The following is a 17,614-nucleotide window of genomic DNA, read 5'->3' as shown; positions in this document are numbered from 1 at the left end:
TGAAAAAAGTACAAAACTTTATAACATAATTTTGTACTGTACAGTAATATTGGTGCATATGGCCACAAAAAAAAAAAAAAGTGCTTCAATAACAGACAATCGGCTGTAACGGATGACCCCTCCACCCCTATTAGTCCGTTAAATTGAGGTTCCACTGTATAGATTTCTGAGATTTTTCGAAAGAAAAACAAACATTACTTATTTGGGGGGGGGGGGGGGGGGGGGGGGGTCAATGAATATGACTGTTGATAATAAAATATTTTCAGGAATATAATTGCCAGTTAATGGAAAAAACATGTCCTAGCATGAAAAAATGGTTCACTGACTGTTGCTTTCTAACATATGGGCAAACAAACGGACACTCTCGGTACGAGTCAAACAAACTCTTTATGAAAGCATGTACAGTAGTCTTATTGTTAAAAACTCATTCACTGCCATTGACGGCTGTTGAATTAAAATATCTATGTTAACTTGGAGGACTGGTATTGAATTAAGCATATGAAATAGTGACCCTACCTGTTTTTATTTTGATAAACCACAGCGCTCCAATTAGTAACACTCCTATCAGGAAGCCTCCAAAGGCGATGCCCAGGACGCCGGGGAGGCCAAAATCAAAGTAGGGAGTGTCTGAAACATATACATGAAAATGAAAAGAAAAAAGACATGATGCAACCTTCAACATCAATGACAGCACTGAGCCTTTTCCACACGTCTTCACCTCTATTGGTACACACAGCAGCAGACTATGTTGACAATCACATTGAACACCCTCGAGGCAAAATGTGGCAAACATGATGTTGGGCTGCCGAAGTGAGTTTTATTCCGGCTGCTTCAATGCAACTGAATGGATTCACACAATGAAGCCAACATAGGAAAGGTCAGACTAAATTAGCTAAGACGCAATACGGATCCATATTTGTTATTGAGGGTTGAAAGGATGTTTAAGGACAAAACATTTTTGACATGAAATTGATACAGGTTTTTGTGACAACTACTTTTTAGCAGTGAAAAATACAAACATGGTTTGCAAATGACACCATCATTTTAGACTGAAAGATGAAAACTGTTTGAAGGTGTGTGGTAAAGATCAAATATGACTTACCTCCTTAAAAAAAAACAATACTTTCCTTTCGCTTTAGAAAAAAACATATGACTTATGAATTTTTCAGAACAAATAAGGCTTTTTTTTAATATCCAAAAAACAAATGACTTTTCTGTCTTTCTGATGTGAAGAAAGACAAGTTTTCTGTGTTTGTAAGAAAAGAGAAAAAATATTGTTCACTTTTTGTTTTACGGAAAAAATGTCAAATATGACATTTGGAGGTTTTGGGAAATACAATAAATCAGACTTAACTTTTTTGGAACGGACAAATGTGAGGAAAAACATTTAATATCTCCAACACCAATGTGAGATTTCTTTTCCTTGACCCAAAAAATATATACAGGATAGAATAACAAACCCTAATTATGGTCATTAGATAAAAAGAAAAACTCATGTCTGCGCGACACTCCAAATTTACTAAAATCAACAGACCTGCTGTGTACAATTTATTACTTAAAACTTTGCTAAAAAAGCTACTTTGCAGGTGGCTAATTTCATTTTTTTTCATGCTGTCACAAATCAGAAGGATGCGTCAGAAGAATATGACTTTTTTCCCCATTTCTCTGAAAAACAAGCAAACATTATTTGTCTTTCATTAAAACGACAAATATGTTTACTTTTTTGCAAAAACAAACTATGACTTCTTTACTTGCGTGTTGGGAAAAATGTCTGTTCTGAGAAAACAATATGACTGTTTTCAGGATACAAAGAAAAAATATACAACACAATTGCAGATGCATGCTTTTTCTTGGGTCTTTAAGAGTTGGAAGTTGAAAATGAGACTGTTCTTTCCAATTCTGTTTCTGCTCATATATCTTTTTATAAAGCCAACTAGCAAAATAAACTTACTTATATCAAATTCTTATCACATGGAAGGCATTCCAAATATGGTTTATGTGGGAGTTGGTACGTCATGTTTCTTTACATTGCCAACTAGTGGCCTGGCATGTGTGTTGCAGTCTTTAAGGTGTGTGAACAGGGATCTTTTTGACAATGTGACATCTATAGGTGAAACATTTAGCACAACGGTCCAACCACATCACCGAACATTTGCCTTGAGTCTGGAAGCAAAGATTCTTAAAAAAAAACTACACATCAGCGAAAAAAGTAGAAAATCATACTAAATCCTTGTGAAACCACTGCGGTGTATGACCCAAAGGAAAGAAGATAAAGGGGGAATAGGCCAGACAAACTGCAGGTTTCCCTCCTTTTAATCAGCCTCCACTTCCTCGCGTGATTCTACCGCTGGAATCATCTAAGTGTTCCTGCGTGCTTGAGTAATGGCGGTCCAATGGGCCGACAATAGCTGTAGGCCCAGCTCCCGTGTTTGGACAGCAGCGCAGTCAAAACCCCCCGTGGAAAACACAAAGGGCTCCGGGCCACGTCCCCTGAGGGTCGTTACTTGTGATTGTGACCACAAGGTCAGGCTGCAGGCCTTCCTAGAGGACGAGCTCCCCGCCCCCGCCCCCTCTTGGCTCCGCACCCACTTGCAAAGGCGGCATCCTGAGTTCACTGCTATGACGACCGCCTGCACGCCGCTTCTGGTGCACTCAGTAACAATAGCCACCCAAACTGGAGCCAGCAGTGAGGACACAGAGCAAGGAGACCACTGGCCATTTGGAAACAAAACATAAGTTGACGAATCCTTCAGTTCTGTCTCATCTTTACAAAGAAAATGTACAGTATTTCTACACTGTACTGGTAGTGTTTCTGCAATTATACCACTTTTTAAAAATGTAATATATGATATGAGTTTAAAAAATTAAACGCAAGTACAAAATTCTAAAACCAAAATGGCAATAATTTTAAAAAGAAAAAACAGGTTTTGTGTGTAAACATTGGGGGGGGAAAAAGTATGTTAAATTGCATAGGAAATTGTTTTAAAAAGATTAATATATAAAATACAAAAATGTATATATCAATAAAAAACAAGACTAATGTTAACTTTGTCGGTAATGTTAAAATAAAGAGGAACTGAAAGAAAACTCATAAAAATTCATTAAAATAAAGGAAAAAGTAATAGTAACAAAAAACATTTAAAAAAAACATTGAAACAGGAATAAAACAAATAAATAAAATGTTGCTTTACAATGGAAAAAAATGCAATTACAATGAATTGAACAAATGAAAAATATATTTAAAATTGAAAAAAATACATGAAGTACATTTACAAAATGCTAAAAATAAAATATAAAGAAACAAATAATGACTGAACATGTCAAAATAAAATAAATAATATAAATACAATATTTCTTTTTAAGTAAATTGCTGAGTGGAGTTTAAAACAAAATAAAAATGACTTAAATGGAGAAATGCAGAAAAGTGCTAAGACTGGGCAGAATAAGTCCCAAAATTCCTCGTAACATCGACACAAACAACATTGTGCCACGATCACGTCTGATTCTACTGGACTGTTAACTGTCGCAAAATATCATCTTTGGTAGGGTGCAGTGAAAGCAGCGAGTAGAACAAATGTTGGAGATTAAGCTGAACTTACTGAGCGTTTGTTGACAAGGCTGGGTAACCTCCAAGTTCCTTTTCACTCGTCCTCCATCGCCACATTTCTGGTGAGCAGCAAAAGACAAACAGTTGACTAAGATGTCCTGCATTTGAGCCTCTAATGAGTAGGGGTGGGCAACATGGGCCAAAAAAAAAAAGAAAAATCTCTATTTTTATTTTATTTTACAATAATGATAATTTGACAATATCCTTTAAAAAATGGTGTAAATCTCTACTTACTATACTTCTCATGACATGTATTGAAAGACACAGCGTTTCAAAATAACAGCTCTTATTTTGTATAGTGCTTCATTTACTGCAAAACATTGCACAAGAATATTGTATGGCAATAGTTAACAATTAATAACTTCAAGTTATGTCCAGGCTGTATACAGGAGAACAGGCCAAATCAGGCTTGTGCAATACTATTTTAGTTAAGCTTTTGTAACAAAACAAAAACAATTTCGATGACATCTAAATGTAAACCGAATGACATTTTTGAACTAAATAGATTTTTGTTTGTCACAACAGCACACACGATCATACAAATTTGTCTTGAACACTGCAGAAAGAAATGTAGTTGATGACATTCTTTATGTCTTGGCAACATATACCTGCTTTGTCCTATGATACGCATTTGTTAAATGACTTGGGGAGTGTTTTATGAGTGCGTTGTGCAGATTTATCTTTTCTTTAGCGGTAGTCGTGCTTGTGGAATCGCAAAGTTTTACACATTCCTCATACTCAGGGTTGGGAGGGTTACTTTAGAAACGTATTCCGATGCAGTTACTAGTTACCTATGACGATGACGATATGAGACGTCATGACCGCGGAATCTTTTTTTTATCCTGGTGACAAGTTTAGCAGCAGTGGGTGATCAGTGATGGGATAGTGACATGAACTAGCTAGCTCCACCATGAGCCTCCCCAATAGTGACTGCACAGTTTTTTTTGTTAATGTTACTCAAAATGAAGAAATCCTCCAGTGAATATACAATTAAAACAGTAGTGGGCATTCTTCATTCTCTTCGCTTCACTTTTAAACTTGCCACGTTTGGGAAGTCAGCACATACATCAAGTGGCCTGTGTCATTTTCCTGTTGGCCAACAAAAAAATTATACATACGTTCCATTGAGGTCCATAGCGACCATTCACCCAGTTGTTAAGATGCTAATCTCTTGAAAAGATTGCTCGGAGTCAGCCCACAACTTTGAGATCGAGAGTTTGTTTTGCTTGTCACATGACTGAATCATGTCCACTGATTCGGCGAATGACGACTTTATACGCTTCCTCCTTTCTCTCTTCGTCCTATGCCACCCATGCACCCGTTTGGTTGTTTTCTTTTCGAGACAGTATGAATACTCGGTAATGTAAAATTGCACATCGTTAAAGCAATGCTCACAATTATATCAAAGGCGATATACTGTATATTGCCCACCTCTACTTAATGAGCCCTAAACCCGCCCTGACATCCTCCATGTTTGTCATTTATTGATCAGACTGTGTGTGATGCGCTACATTTCTCACTAGTGATGTAATGAACTGTCACATCCATGTGGATTTAAAAAGCAGCGTCTTTTCTGAGTTGTTACCTCGCTGTAGCACAGTTTGACAGAACATTCCAGGTCCCAAGTGGTGGAGCTGAGCTCCTGCAGCTGATCCAAGGAGAAGCTCAGTCGTGTGCTGGTGGGACATAAATTTGACGAGCAGAACTCTGGTATGAAGGGGAGCTCCTGTACTACCGGGCAGGAGCCTTTGGAGTGCACGAAGCAGCTCATCACTTTGATGGTCAGGACGATATCGCCCAGAGTGTGCCCCGAAATCTGACAAAATAATATCATTCAAACAAAAGATAAACAGGGGATCAAACCCATAATTCTTAACCTAAATAAATCCGAATCACAAATGCATCTAAGTGCCAAGAAACTAATTGGTTAGTTTAATTAATTGCTTAGTTTAGTAAGTTAGTTCGTTCATTCATTATTTCTTTAAATAGTTAATCAATTTACTTAGTTGCTCGCATGATTGCTCATTTGTCCGTTTATTTAGTTGGTTACCTTGTTAGTTGATTGGTTGATTATTTCTTTAATTTTATTATTAGTGTGTTGGTTGGTTGAGCATTAGTTCACTTAGTAAATCAGTTAGTTAATTGGCTTGTTACCAATGTTAGATTGTTAGTTAATAGATCAGATCATAAATAGATATTTAGCTTGTTTTTACATTTGTTAATTGAATCAAGTAATTGGCTTGTTGGTGCGTTCGTTAGTTCATTTAGTTAGAGTAGTTAGCTTGTTATTTCATTAGTTCGTTCAATTAATTAAGTAGTTTGTTTGTTGGTCCGTTCTGCAATTGATTTAGTTAGCCTCCCACAATACAGTGTTGCATTGTGGGAGGTGGTGGCCATTTAGGGCTCGCAGTAATTACATGAACGTAAACATTACTGTACCCAAAAAGGCTGCAGAGTGATTTGCAAGGAAAACCACTGTTATTTCATTTATCATTAGATGTGTGTTGGTATGTTTGTTTAGTGAGTTAGTAAGTTGCTTTGCTAGGAATATTACGCAAAAGTACCCGAAAGATTTCCATGATATTTTATAAAATAAAAAATACAGGGGGCAAAACCCACAACACTTTAGTCAAGATCAATCAAACGAAGGCCTTGGCACAGGTCTGCACTCCTCTGGGTGCCATTGTAGCTCTTATTGTAACCTACTACATTCTTCAGACTGTCTGAGACGTGTTGTTACTCTTACCTCGGCATAGATTCTCTTGTCACTCTGCACCTTGGTATTGGGGTCCAGGGGCGAGTGAAAATCAGGTGACGTGTAGAGCTGCATCAGCAGAGGCATCTGATGAGGCTCCGTCGTGGTTGACAACATAGCTTCTGTTACTGTTTCTGTTACTGAAGCAAAAAGACAGATTACGTTCATGTATCGCCAACTGTTGCAAGTTTTCCCTTTGTATGGGGCACAAATAAAAGTTACCTTGGGGGGCTTTATAATATTAAGTAATACTGTTAGTAATTTTCATGAAATACCAAAAAAATAACACTGTCGCTGCCAAACAAAAAACATGCATGTATCTGTTTCTTTGGGGGGGGTGTATTTTTTGAATTAAAAAAACAAAATGAAGTACAGTACATGTAACCTAGCTACCTGACTCATGATGTAAACGGTGGGGGGGGGGGGGACAACAACAAAAAAACACCACGCTCACTAACAAACCATATAACGAGCTAGCTATCTAGTTAGTGAGCTAGTCAGGTAGCTTGTTGGTTGGTTCATTTTTCTGTTAGTTCATTGAGTTATCTAGCAAGTTAGCTCGTTGGTTGGCCAGGTAGCTTGTTGGGTCATGTATTCATTAGTTCCCCTAGTTGGTTAATCAGTCAGCTGGTTGGTTGGTTAATTTGTTAGTTCATTTAGTTAGTTAGTGAGCTTGACAGTCAGTTATGTTGTACTTTGTGTAGTTCTATTTGAAGTGAGGCGTTTATTCATAATGGGCCATATTCTCCCGTTGGCATGCAAGTCTTTTTTTTAACGTGCCTGGATGGCGCACTTTTTAGCTATGCACATACTTCCATACTTCTGACAAACCCACCGTGCATAACCAGGAAATTTGAGCGCAACCACCAAAAAGGTGTGAGTCATTGAAGTCTGAGGCTGGCTGGAAATCATGGAGTTTTGGAACATGGAGACTTCTGAATGTTATAGACACCCATTGAGAATCTAAAGCACACTTTAAATATGAAAATACCTTCCGTAACAGATGTGTAGCGCTCTGTCCAACATGCTATACTTTGAAGGAGAGCAGGTGTTTTGTTTGGTTTTTTTCTGTATGAAATGAGTCCAATAAAAATAACAATCCGAGTATTGTGCTTATGACTGAACACGTTTCGAGGACCATCAATAAAAAAAAAAAGGGCAAAAAAAAAAAAAGGGCTGTGCCTCCCGTTCTAAAGATCAGCAGTGCCCCTGCAACCTTCTTTGCGCCACAGACCGGGCGAGCAACTAACTTATTTGATGACTGACATAGAAGCAAGCCAGGTAGGTCCCATACCGTCAGCACGAGTCAGCCGTCGCCTGGCCATTGACAGGAATGAAAATGTGCAATGTTTCACATTCACAGAGCGCTGGACGGAGAATGCGACAGCATGTGGGCAGTTCCAGATTTGACCGGGAACGCCCACATTTTAGGGTCGCTCCACCCAGTGTGCATACATGGCACGAGGGTGTGTACATTACAGATTTGAGTGGACGGGAGAATGCATGCAGCCACTGATGTATGCACACGGGAGAATATGGCTCTATAATGTATGAATTGAGGTTTATTAGAGCCGAGACCACTGTATTTTCATTACCTGCTGGGGTGTCTCGACCAAGCACCAGCAACAACTGGGAGCCCTCGGGCCTCATTTCGGTGTAGCTCGTGAAGGTGTCTGCCTTAAAATAATCCAAAGCCTTCCTCTGCACGTCCTCCGCCTGGTCACTGCTCAACTCAAACAAGGGCTGAATTCGATGGGTCATGGCGGGCAGCACAATCTCATTGTTGGACTAGAGAGGTGTGGAGGCAGGCCCAGTGAATTAGTCATGACTCTGGAACAGTAAGTGTAAATAATGCAAGATGGCAAGTCCTACACAGAACTTGGTGTGCTGCGGGTTGAGGACGGTCCACGTGGTGCCGCGAGGACCCCTCAAGAACACGCTGGACTTTCTCGTGTCCACGCGAACAGACAGGTTGCTGTAACACCAAGAATGCAAGATTGAAGACATTTACACTTCAAGAGGACCAGGGCAATATACGATTTCGTCGCCTACCGAATATTGGCATCCTCTGGGATATTGATGATATGAAGCTCCGATGCGGCGTCCTCGTCATTGACAGTGGGGCCGCGTGGCTGCTGCTTCTCCGGCTCCGGTGGGGGAGAGCAGGACTTGAATGAAGACGTCAAGGGCGTGGCTTCAATCTTTATGAAGTGCTTTTCAGACGGATCTTCGCTGTGGAGCACGCATTCTCCAGAACCACCTTTTGTTCCTGCACAAGTCCCTTGTTTTGAAATTCGTGTGCATTCATTGACATTTCAGCTAAATAAAACACGCTCTGTTTGTACAAGCCATGATCCCATACAAGAAACATAATAATGCTCACTTTTTATTGACAGCCAGAAGGGTATTTCTATTTTATTTTTTTCTTTCCACATGTTTATATGAGAAGCAGCTCAAGCAGTGTCAATCAACACAGAGCATTGTTCATGAGATCCAGCGCAGGCATGGATGCATCTATTAAGTTTTGGTAATTTTTCTATCAATGTTTGACAGTAACACATTCTAAAATCATATTTCTTGGGGGTTTATTCACTCAAATGCAGATGGGGTAGGGGTGTCTATTTGAGGGGGCACCTTTATTTGAAAAAGCGATAGTAAATTAACATAGACCTCACTAACAAAAAAAAGTTTGAGATATTCTGCTTTCGACTGAAATTTCAGGATGAAACTGAAATGCACTACAACCTTTACAGGTGAAGTTAATTTGATATTTTCTATGCTTTTGAATGCTCATGTGAAACGGTTCAGTGTTTCAATAATTTTTACACAACTTGCTGTTCTCCAACAAGGAGGTGAAAGTCAAAATTTACCACAGGTGTTTGATCCATGAATACACCAAAACATTACGTGGTCCAAATAGAATTGATCATTTAACAGTCCTCTTCATCATGCTGTTCCCATTTTGACATCATGAGACCACCTAACAACTGATCAACAGTACCACGCCATTTTGATGCTGCAAGCAGGATGTTCTTAGAAGGAAGTGGCCACTGAGCTTAGAGGGGCAGTGTTTTTAGCAGATCGCAACAGAGATACAGAGAGACTGGACGAGGTCACAGAAAGGCACAGAAGTGAACATCTTTGGAAGTTAAGAAAAAAACTAACAAAAAAACACCTGTTGTAAGTTTTGTATTAAAAAAAAAAAAAAAAGGAAATCACTGAAACATTGAACAGTGGGACATGCATTAAAACATTGAGGGGAAATTCAAGTTCTTTTGTAAAGGTTATTTTGCATTTTCGATTCTTTTTTGGATCCGAGATGTCACACAAAAGCCAAATACCTTGAAGTTTTTGCATAGTGCTGCATGTACTGGATTGTAAATAGTTTTTGCAAACACAAATGTAAACCATGCACATATTAAACAGCTTTTGACAGAAACCTCAGTCTCCACCTGTTGAGAGTGTCGGCTACTACAAAGATTCCAATAATCACTTACATCTCCTTTAACATTCAGTCAGACTGTCGAGGAACGGAGGCATCGAAAATTTTAATGTCCACAGCTGCTTAGTATGTATTTTCCTGTTGGTAACTTGCACGGTGTGAATTCCAAAGCTTTCTCTCTCTTTTGCGCTCTTTCCAGGGGAACTTGAATTTTATATTTACCCAGCTTTCAACTGCACATGCAAGACAGCAACAAGACCAACAACACCCCCCCCCCCCCCCCCCCCCCCCCACCCCCCACAGGTCATGGAACATTACAACCTGTTCCTGCTGCTTGAATTTCCCAAATCCTTACAGAATATGAGCCAATAGTGTATAGCCACAGAAAAGTCAACATTATTGAGCTACTATTTCCCTGGATTGCCTCAACCCTTACAGTAAGGTAGACATCACCCTCCTCTGATCCGTACCCATTCCTAAAGAACAGCATATATCTGGACCACTTTTTATCATTGTCCATAATCCAATTCTTTTTCACCCATGCCTTAATATGTGCATTTCTCAAAGGTCCCATATTTTACCAAACCAACTTTCTAGTATTTGGGCGTTACCTGTATATTGGTGCTGAAGTAACATGAAATATGAATTAAAATGGTCCACGCATCCCGAGTTTCAGACGTTTTTCTGCCGACAGGCCTGAAATCGGGTCATTCGAATTTCTCAAGCTTATCTACGTCACTAGCGAAGATCTCTGCCTTTCCTTTCCGCCCCCGAGCCAGCGCGCTCAACATAAACACATGTTCTCTCACAAATGGGTCTTCAACACGGAGGCAACCAATCAGAGGAATGGGGGGGGGGGGGGGGGGGGGGGCTCTTAGCCAAATACGGACAAAGCGGATACAAAACTGGGTCAAACAGAAGTACAGTAGATGTCAGAGGGGTGTTTTATGGACAGTCATATGACAAAATCAAGGTGTTTTCTGGAATGAAATTTACAATTTTATACTCAGTCCATGTAAGAGAGTCACTCTATGAAGGTCTAAATAGCCAATATATGGGACCTTTACAGTTTAGACCAGGGTTCATCAATGGAGAATGAAAGAGGTTAAAATGAGGCTACCATAAATCTCCCAAAATTTGCCCAAGGTAAAATATGACAAACAAAAAACCAAAAGAAGATGCACCGGTTCAAATAAGACTAATGCATTTACCCCAGATGTTTCACAGGTTAACTAAAGACTAACATAAATCCCCCCAAAGTGGCACAAGATAAAACGAGACTCTGCTAAAAACCCAAAAAGTATAATGTATACAGTATATAAGGAATATTTACAGTATTAACAACTGGATCAATCATCCAATTGAAGGCTCGTTTGTACTAATCGGCATGTTTAAATTCAGGTGGGATGCATGTAACATGATCCCTGCAGATAAACACCAATGTAATGGAGGGGAAAAAAATGGAACCGGATAAAAAAAGCAGCCGCCAGCATCACCAACATCCACCTTGATCCATGTTGGAGCTCTTCTGTGGCTCAGAGCGCCTTAAGGAGGATTTGTTGGGGAAATGATTGTGTTCACACGGGCGAGGGCAAGGCAGTCCTCTACGCTTTTTATTCTCGTTTCAGAAAATGACACGTACTACTAGGAATGGCAACCTCACCTTCTGTGGGCCTGGAGAGCAGCACTTTGAGATTTTCCACGGTGGTGAAGGAAGTGACGCCGCCGAACCTGCGGGTGGCCCACCTCAGCAGCTCCTCGTCCTCACCGGGGAAGTCGATGGGATGGACGTTGCTATGAGGCTCGCTGGCGTGCAACACTAGTGTTGAGGCATTGCTTTTCTGTAAGGTGGAGACAAAATATCAAAACACCTTTTGTAATTTTTATTTTTTAAGTGTCAATACCTGAAACTACCCTGTGAGCATCTAAAGCAGCCGTTGGAAAACTTTTACACAATGGCTAGGTCATTTGTGGAGGAGGTAAAAACAAAACAAAGAAACTAATAATAATAATTTAAAGTGTATTTTAAAAACAAGCTTATCAGCAAGAAAAAAATGTAAACAGAAGCGAAGCAAACAGAGCGAGCAAAAAAAAACTTCTGCACTGTACGAGAGCGAAAGTGCTGAGTGGTACTGAGTGTATGGTATAAATTTGCTATACAGAATTTGAAACCAAAATGCTAAATGCTAAACTGTTAGCATTAGCATGGTAGCGATTACCATTTAAGGCCAAAAAACGCTAACTACCATTCAGCTGACTCATACCTATCATGTTATATGATAACATTACACACCTAACAGTGTGCTAAAAATTACTTACAGACACTCCTTTGGCAAAGTTTATAATTGGCCCAACATTGCATGCGTCTGCAATAAATGTCTATAAGAAACATGGGTTCCGGGCAGAACTTCTTTTAAATTTTGGTCCCGGCGAAGCTTCATGGCAGAAATTGTCTGTCGACCTATTTTTAAAGTCGACTTAGGTGAGTAATTACATTTTCTTCCCAAGTCCAACATAATATTATGACGTTTTTGTGAAACTAAATGGACTTCATTTTTGTAATTTTAGGATTTTTGTTATAATATTCACACTGATAAAAATCACAAACTTTCTACATGTAGCTATGTGCCTATGTCTATTTATAAAAAAAAAAAAAAAAAAAAGTACACCATTTAATTTTGTTAATTTTCCGGGTTTTCCCAAATTCTAAATATGGTTAAGTATTATTGTAAATCATATATATATATATATATATATATATATATACACACACATATATATATACATATACATATATATATATACACACATATATATATATACACACACACACACACACACACACACACACAGACAGTATATGCTGTATAGGTACGGCTTGGTGGTTTCGTGACAGCTGGCTGGGTCTGAGTTGCGCTTAAAACTTGGAAACTATTTTTTGTGCGTGAGAAAGCTCATGCATTAGTGATTGATTGTTGCATTTGCAACTTTCTGCACCGACAAATTAAATTCTTAATTGCAGAAAAAATGTAAACTAGTTGCTAAACCCCGCACACTGTGTATTGGTTCAGTCGGTTTCAGCTGTTTGTTTTTTTTTTTAAATGACTTTTTTTCTAGTAATGTTACTGCCTTTTCTGAACAAATTACGGCATGATTTTCTTATTTGTTTTCTTCTGTAGGCTGAATTCAATGAAACTGAATCAAGAAATTTACTGAATCTCAACGATCAATTAATTGGTTATTATGCCCATCCATTTTCACTAAATAAGGTGATGGAAAACCTCTGTTTTAATTTTTTTTTTAAATAAATAAATAAAAAAGTCATAGTTGAAAGCCAAAGAACAGTCAGCGGTGTGTCACCATTGTTTCTATTTCTATTTGCCTCCAGCATTCCCAGACCTTTTTCCATATCAAACATGTTTGTCTGCCCCTCTCTCTCATTCTCTCATTCACTTATTCCTCGCCTCCACCCAGCTCTCCTTCACGTCTATTCTCCGGTTAGAAAAGAAATGTTTATTATGGTTAAGCGTCCACGGGCCCAGTTGCACAACCCACTTTGGAGCCAAGGTCTTTCCTTCACTTCCTGACTGGGGCCAGGAAATGGGACCTTTTTTAGCTTTGTGCGTCACCACGGTCGACTGGAATCTGGCTCCATACAAGGTATAAATATATACATCCACTCTGTCGATGAGACACTGCTGCTTCCACGTCTGGCCTGATGGGAAATAATGGAGTTTATCGCTACACGAGAGGCGCTGCCTATGTATGAACACGTATGCAAAAAGATCCATACAATAAATAATGTAAACGTTGGCCGTCAATATCCCTTTGGATTTGAATGGATTTCAACATAATATTGCGACAAACTGACTACTAAACGCAACCTGTGAAAGCATTTATCATACAGTCTAAAGATTAATAAAACCTCTGATTAAATGTTATAAAAAGCCCCCAAAAATATAAGACACAAATGCTCTAAATACAAACATTTGTTCAATCATATTTTTTCATAAATTTAGTACGGCTCCTCGGAGGAATTTATAAAAAAAAACGAAATGGCCCCTAATTGGGAACAGGTCCTACCCCCTTTTCTGGAGTATTACAACTTTATACTCGTAAATTAAGTAATTTTTCCATAAAGAATGCAACTTTGCCTTGTAATAAGAACTTTTTACTTGTGAATTCACAATTAATATTACAAATCCGTTTTCATAACATTTTCTTCTGTAACAATGACTCTCTCATAAAAAGTCTTTGTTCTTGTATAAAATTATGGCTTTGTTCTCGTAAAATTACAAAATCTACTTAATTTTTATTCTCGTAGTATTTCTACTTTAGGGTTACGAATGTTTCCCGCATAACATTATGAACTTTTAACAATTTAAATAGAACATTTTAAAGTGTTATTCAACTAAATTATGTATTTTTTGTGGTATTATTATTATTATTTTTTTTTTTTTTTAGGTACAAAAGTAATTGTTGCAATATTATATGATTTGTTGAACAAAACTGACTATTCTCAAATTTTGTAATTTGGTCATAAATTATGATTGTCTTAAACGTTTCAACTTGTATACTGTAAATTACATTTATTGTTGTCATGCAAACACCAATTTCTGTCTCAAGATTTGCTGTCATGAAAAAGATTCTGCGTTAATTCTTGGAATATGACAACCTGGTACTCTGGTTTCCTCCCACATCCCAAAAACATGCATGGTAGGTTGATTGAAGACTCTAAATTGCCCGTAGGTGTGAATGTGATTGCGAATGGTTGTTTGTTTATATGTGCCCTGCGATTGGCTGGCGACCAGTTCAGGGTGTACTCCGCCTCTCGCCCGAAGATAGCTGGGATAGGCTCCAGCACGCCCGCGACCCTCGTGTGGAGAAGCGGCTCAGAAAATTAATGGATGGATGGATGGATATTAAATGTTTCCATTAAATTATATATTTGTATTATAGACCAAATTACAATTGTTTTTCCTGCAATTTTAAGACTTTTTGTCTTAAAGTTATGAACATTTTCATGATATTATGACTATTATCATAAAGCTTTTAATGAGTCTGCTCCCATTATGACTTAAATAAGTTTTTAAAAAAGAATTGAAGAATTATCTTAAAATTAAAAGATTATTATGGCCCTTGTAGTACTGAAACCGCCTCTGTTACGGCTTTTTCTCTCTTTTATCTTTAAGACACAAAGTGACATTTTTTTGGATTGGTGACAGACAGAACACAAATGATAACCAGGTCAAAATTGGATCATGAAAAAAGCAAAAGTGCTGAGTCTCCTACATGGCTTATCTTTTTGTGGCTTTTGTGTTAGTGTAAGTCACCGAGGTCACACGTACACTCGCACACAGTCGCTTATTCGAGTGTGTCATGCAGAAAAAGAAAGAGCGCTGAAAGGTGAGGTAGCCTGCAGGGAGTCATTGGTTCTTGTGTGACCCTTTCACTGATGCAGGCAGCAAAAATAGTATGTATGATGGGAAATCTACCAAAAATAAAAAAGGGGAACTCCAGTCATATTGGAATCGAAAGACATGAATTCTTTAAAACAGGGGTAACCATTTACCATTTATTTTTCCTAAGATATCAAAAAAACTACATTTTTTAATGTATCTCAAGATTCAAATTAACTTTGCTGGTTGCATTCCTTAACCGAAGAGCACTGACGTCCGTATTATTGGGAAGCTTTTATTTTGAAGGTGGCTTTCGCTGTGTGTTGGCGACTTATTACCGTAATGCCAAGTATGAACAAAATTAGGGGCGGCTAGCTTGACTGCTACTTTACGAGTGGAGGCTGGCTTGACCGCAGTTTGTTTCCGCGGAAACTCAGCTTAGTCTTCTTGACTTGGCGAAGCTCGTTTTCCTGCTTCCTCCACTTGCAAACCATGGATTCGTTGATCTTGATCTCGCGGCTGCTCGATTCCCATGTTCCTCCGCGTAACTAATAGCTTGCAGTTTAAACTGCTTCGAAAGCGTGTCTCTTCGTGCCATTTTCGGGGGTCCTTAGCCAAACCGATGCACATACCGAAACTATATACCTACTGGGGGCGTGTCTTCAGCGTCCTCTGTCACGCGCACCCTTCCCCCTTTACGTCCGCATGCTGTCCTCAGTCAATTCCGCCTTCCTCTATATAAGCAGCGTGTCGGCAGGAAATGCTCCCAGTCAGTCAAGCGGAGCGCTCATTAATGTCACACAACAACATTTACAGATTTTGGAACTCGGTGCACACATAAGGTGCGCCGCATTATAAGGCGCCCCGTCCATTTTGGAGAAAATTTAAGACTTTTAAGTTTGCCTTATGGTCGTGAAAATACGGTAGCTCATATTCCACACAAAATGTTGACATTCTCAAAGAGTTTTAACAAATTTCACAAATGTGTTCTCATAATATATTTGTTTTTCCTATTGTGAGTGGCTCTAATAATCCTTTGCAGCATGTCTACTACATAATTTTTAAAGAACGATGAACACAATTCTGTGCTACACAATCAATACAGTGAAATATGTGTGCGTATTTGCCACTAGCTGTGACTGAAGTGAGGTGTCAACGACCCGGAGTTAGTGTTAGCGAGGGTGACCCTGAGCCAATCTGTCAGAGCCATGACGCATGTCCTCTGATGCAGAGCAGCTGCTGTTTTCTCTGACACTGCACTGAAACACTATTATCCCCCAGTGATGTAGCTCATCCCTCAAAACAAAACAAAAATTTGAACAAAACATCCCGTGGTCCCAGGGAAACGTTGTCCAGACCCTCAGTTAGCCATGATAACGTTTGTGCTATCACACAACTCTCAGCATATCTGACAGACAGGACATTTCTTCCAACATTAGACAACCGTTTTCATTGCCTCGCTGCTTTTGTAGTGTTAAAAAAAAAAAAAAAAAAAAAAATTGATGCGTTACACTTTCACTGTCGTGGTAATAATTTCAGCGTTATAGTGAACCTTCGCTATAACACTGTTCATCTTCCACGGCCCCGCTATAACACAATTTTTTGGGAGAAAACAATCCGTATTATACACGAGAAATTACTGGCATACTAATTTCTTCAGGCGCTATGGTTTCTCTTCTTTTTTTTTTTTTCTGTTTTGGTCAAGAATTTTCATTTCAGTGCTTGAGATCATTATATTTTGAAATACCTGCAGGGAAAAGTTAATTATTTTTTTGTGATGTTTATGATTGTAAAATAAATCTGCTTTATAATGTCAATCAATTTGGTCAGATCCAGTTTTATACATTTATAAATTTTGATTCAATGGAGACATCGAATATTGACATTAGGTGGAAAATAATTCCGACACCAAATTTAGCCTATTACCCTTTTTTGGTGTTTAAAAGAAACAGCGACAACAGGACTTTAGCTCCTAAAATCCAGACCTTTACCTCTAAAAATACTTGTTTTTCCGATTTTATTCTTGTAATAATATTACTTCATTCCTACTATGATTTACAACCCTTTTTTCTTATAACACTATATACAGTTCACAGAAACTTGATTAATAAAAATGACATTCCCCTAGAATTTCACCTTTTTATTTTGTAAAACTACAACTTCATTCTTCTAAAATTTCAATTTCTGGTTACCGTATTTTCACGACCATAGGGCGCACCCTAATAAAATGTGCAGTCTCAGTTACGGGGTCTATTTCGGTATTTAACACATACACAATGCGCACCGTATTATTGGGCGCAGGCATGGTAAAACATACGCTAGCTTAAAACATACGGTAGCATGCATGCACGCTAAAACAATGTTTTTAAAAAGGCAGCGGGAGCAAAACGGAGTTCGGTTGTACTTTATTG

The 17,614-nt window shown here is 38.6% G+C and overlaps 1 protein-coding gene across 1 annotated transcript in view; it reads right to left on the bottom strand.

Annotated features, from left to right (window-relative positions):
- The window catches only part of eng (endoglin), a 66,704-nt gene that overhangs the window by 4,992 nt on the left and 44,098 nt on the right, over positions 1-17,614 (bottom strand). Inside the window, exons 5-12 of the mRNA XM_061799701.1 lie at positions 11,468-11,645; positions 8,415-8,631; positions 8,235-8,337; positions 7,958-8,150; positions 6,354-6,502; positions 5,193-5,423; positions 3,600-3,666; positions 517-627 (exon numbers count right to left, since the gene is read on the bottom strand). Of these exons, the coding sequence (XP_061655685.1) occupies positions 517-627; positions 3,600-3,666; positions 5,193-5,423; positions 6,354-6,502; positions 7,958-8,150; positions 8,235-8,337; positions 8,415-8,631; positions 11,468-11,645 (1,249 nt within the window). The remainder of the gene's footprint in view (positions 1-516; positions 628-3,599; positions 3,667-5,192; positions 5,424-6,353; positions 6,503-7,957; positions 8,151-8,234; positions 8,338-8,414; positions 8,632-11,467; positions 11,646-17,614) is intronic.

The sequence above is a fragment of the Phyllopteryx taeniolatus genome, chromosome 15 (assembly GCF_024500385.1).
Source record: "Phyllopteryx taeniolatus isolate TA_2022b chromosome 15, UOR_Ptae_1.2, whole genome shotgun sequence".
Lineage (NCBI taxonomy): Eukaryota > Metazoa > Chordata > Actinopteri > Syngnathiformes > Syngnathidae > Phyllopteryx > Phyllopteryx taeniolatus.
This window is presented reverse-complemented; position numbering and strand designations above follow the sequence as displayed.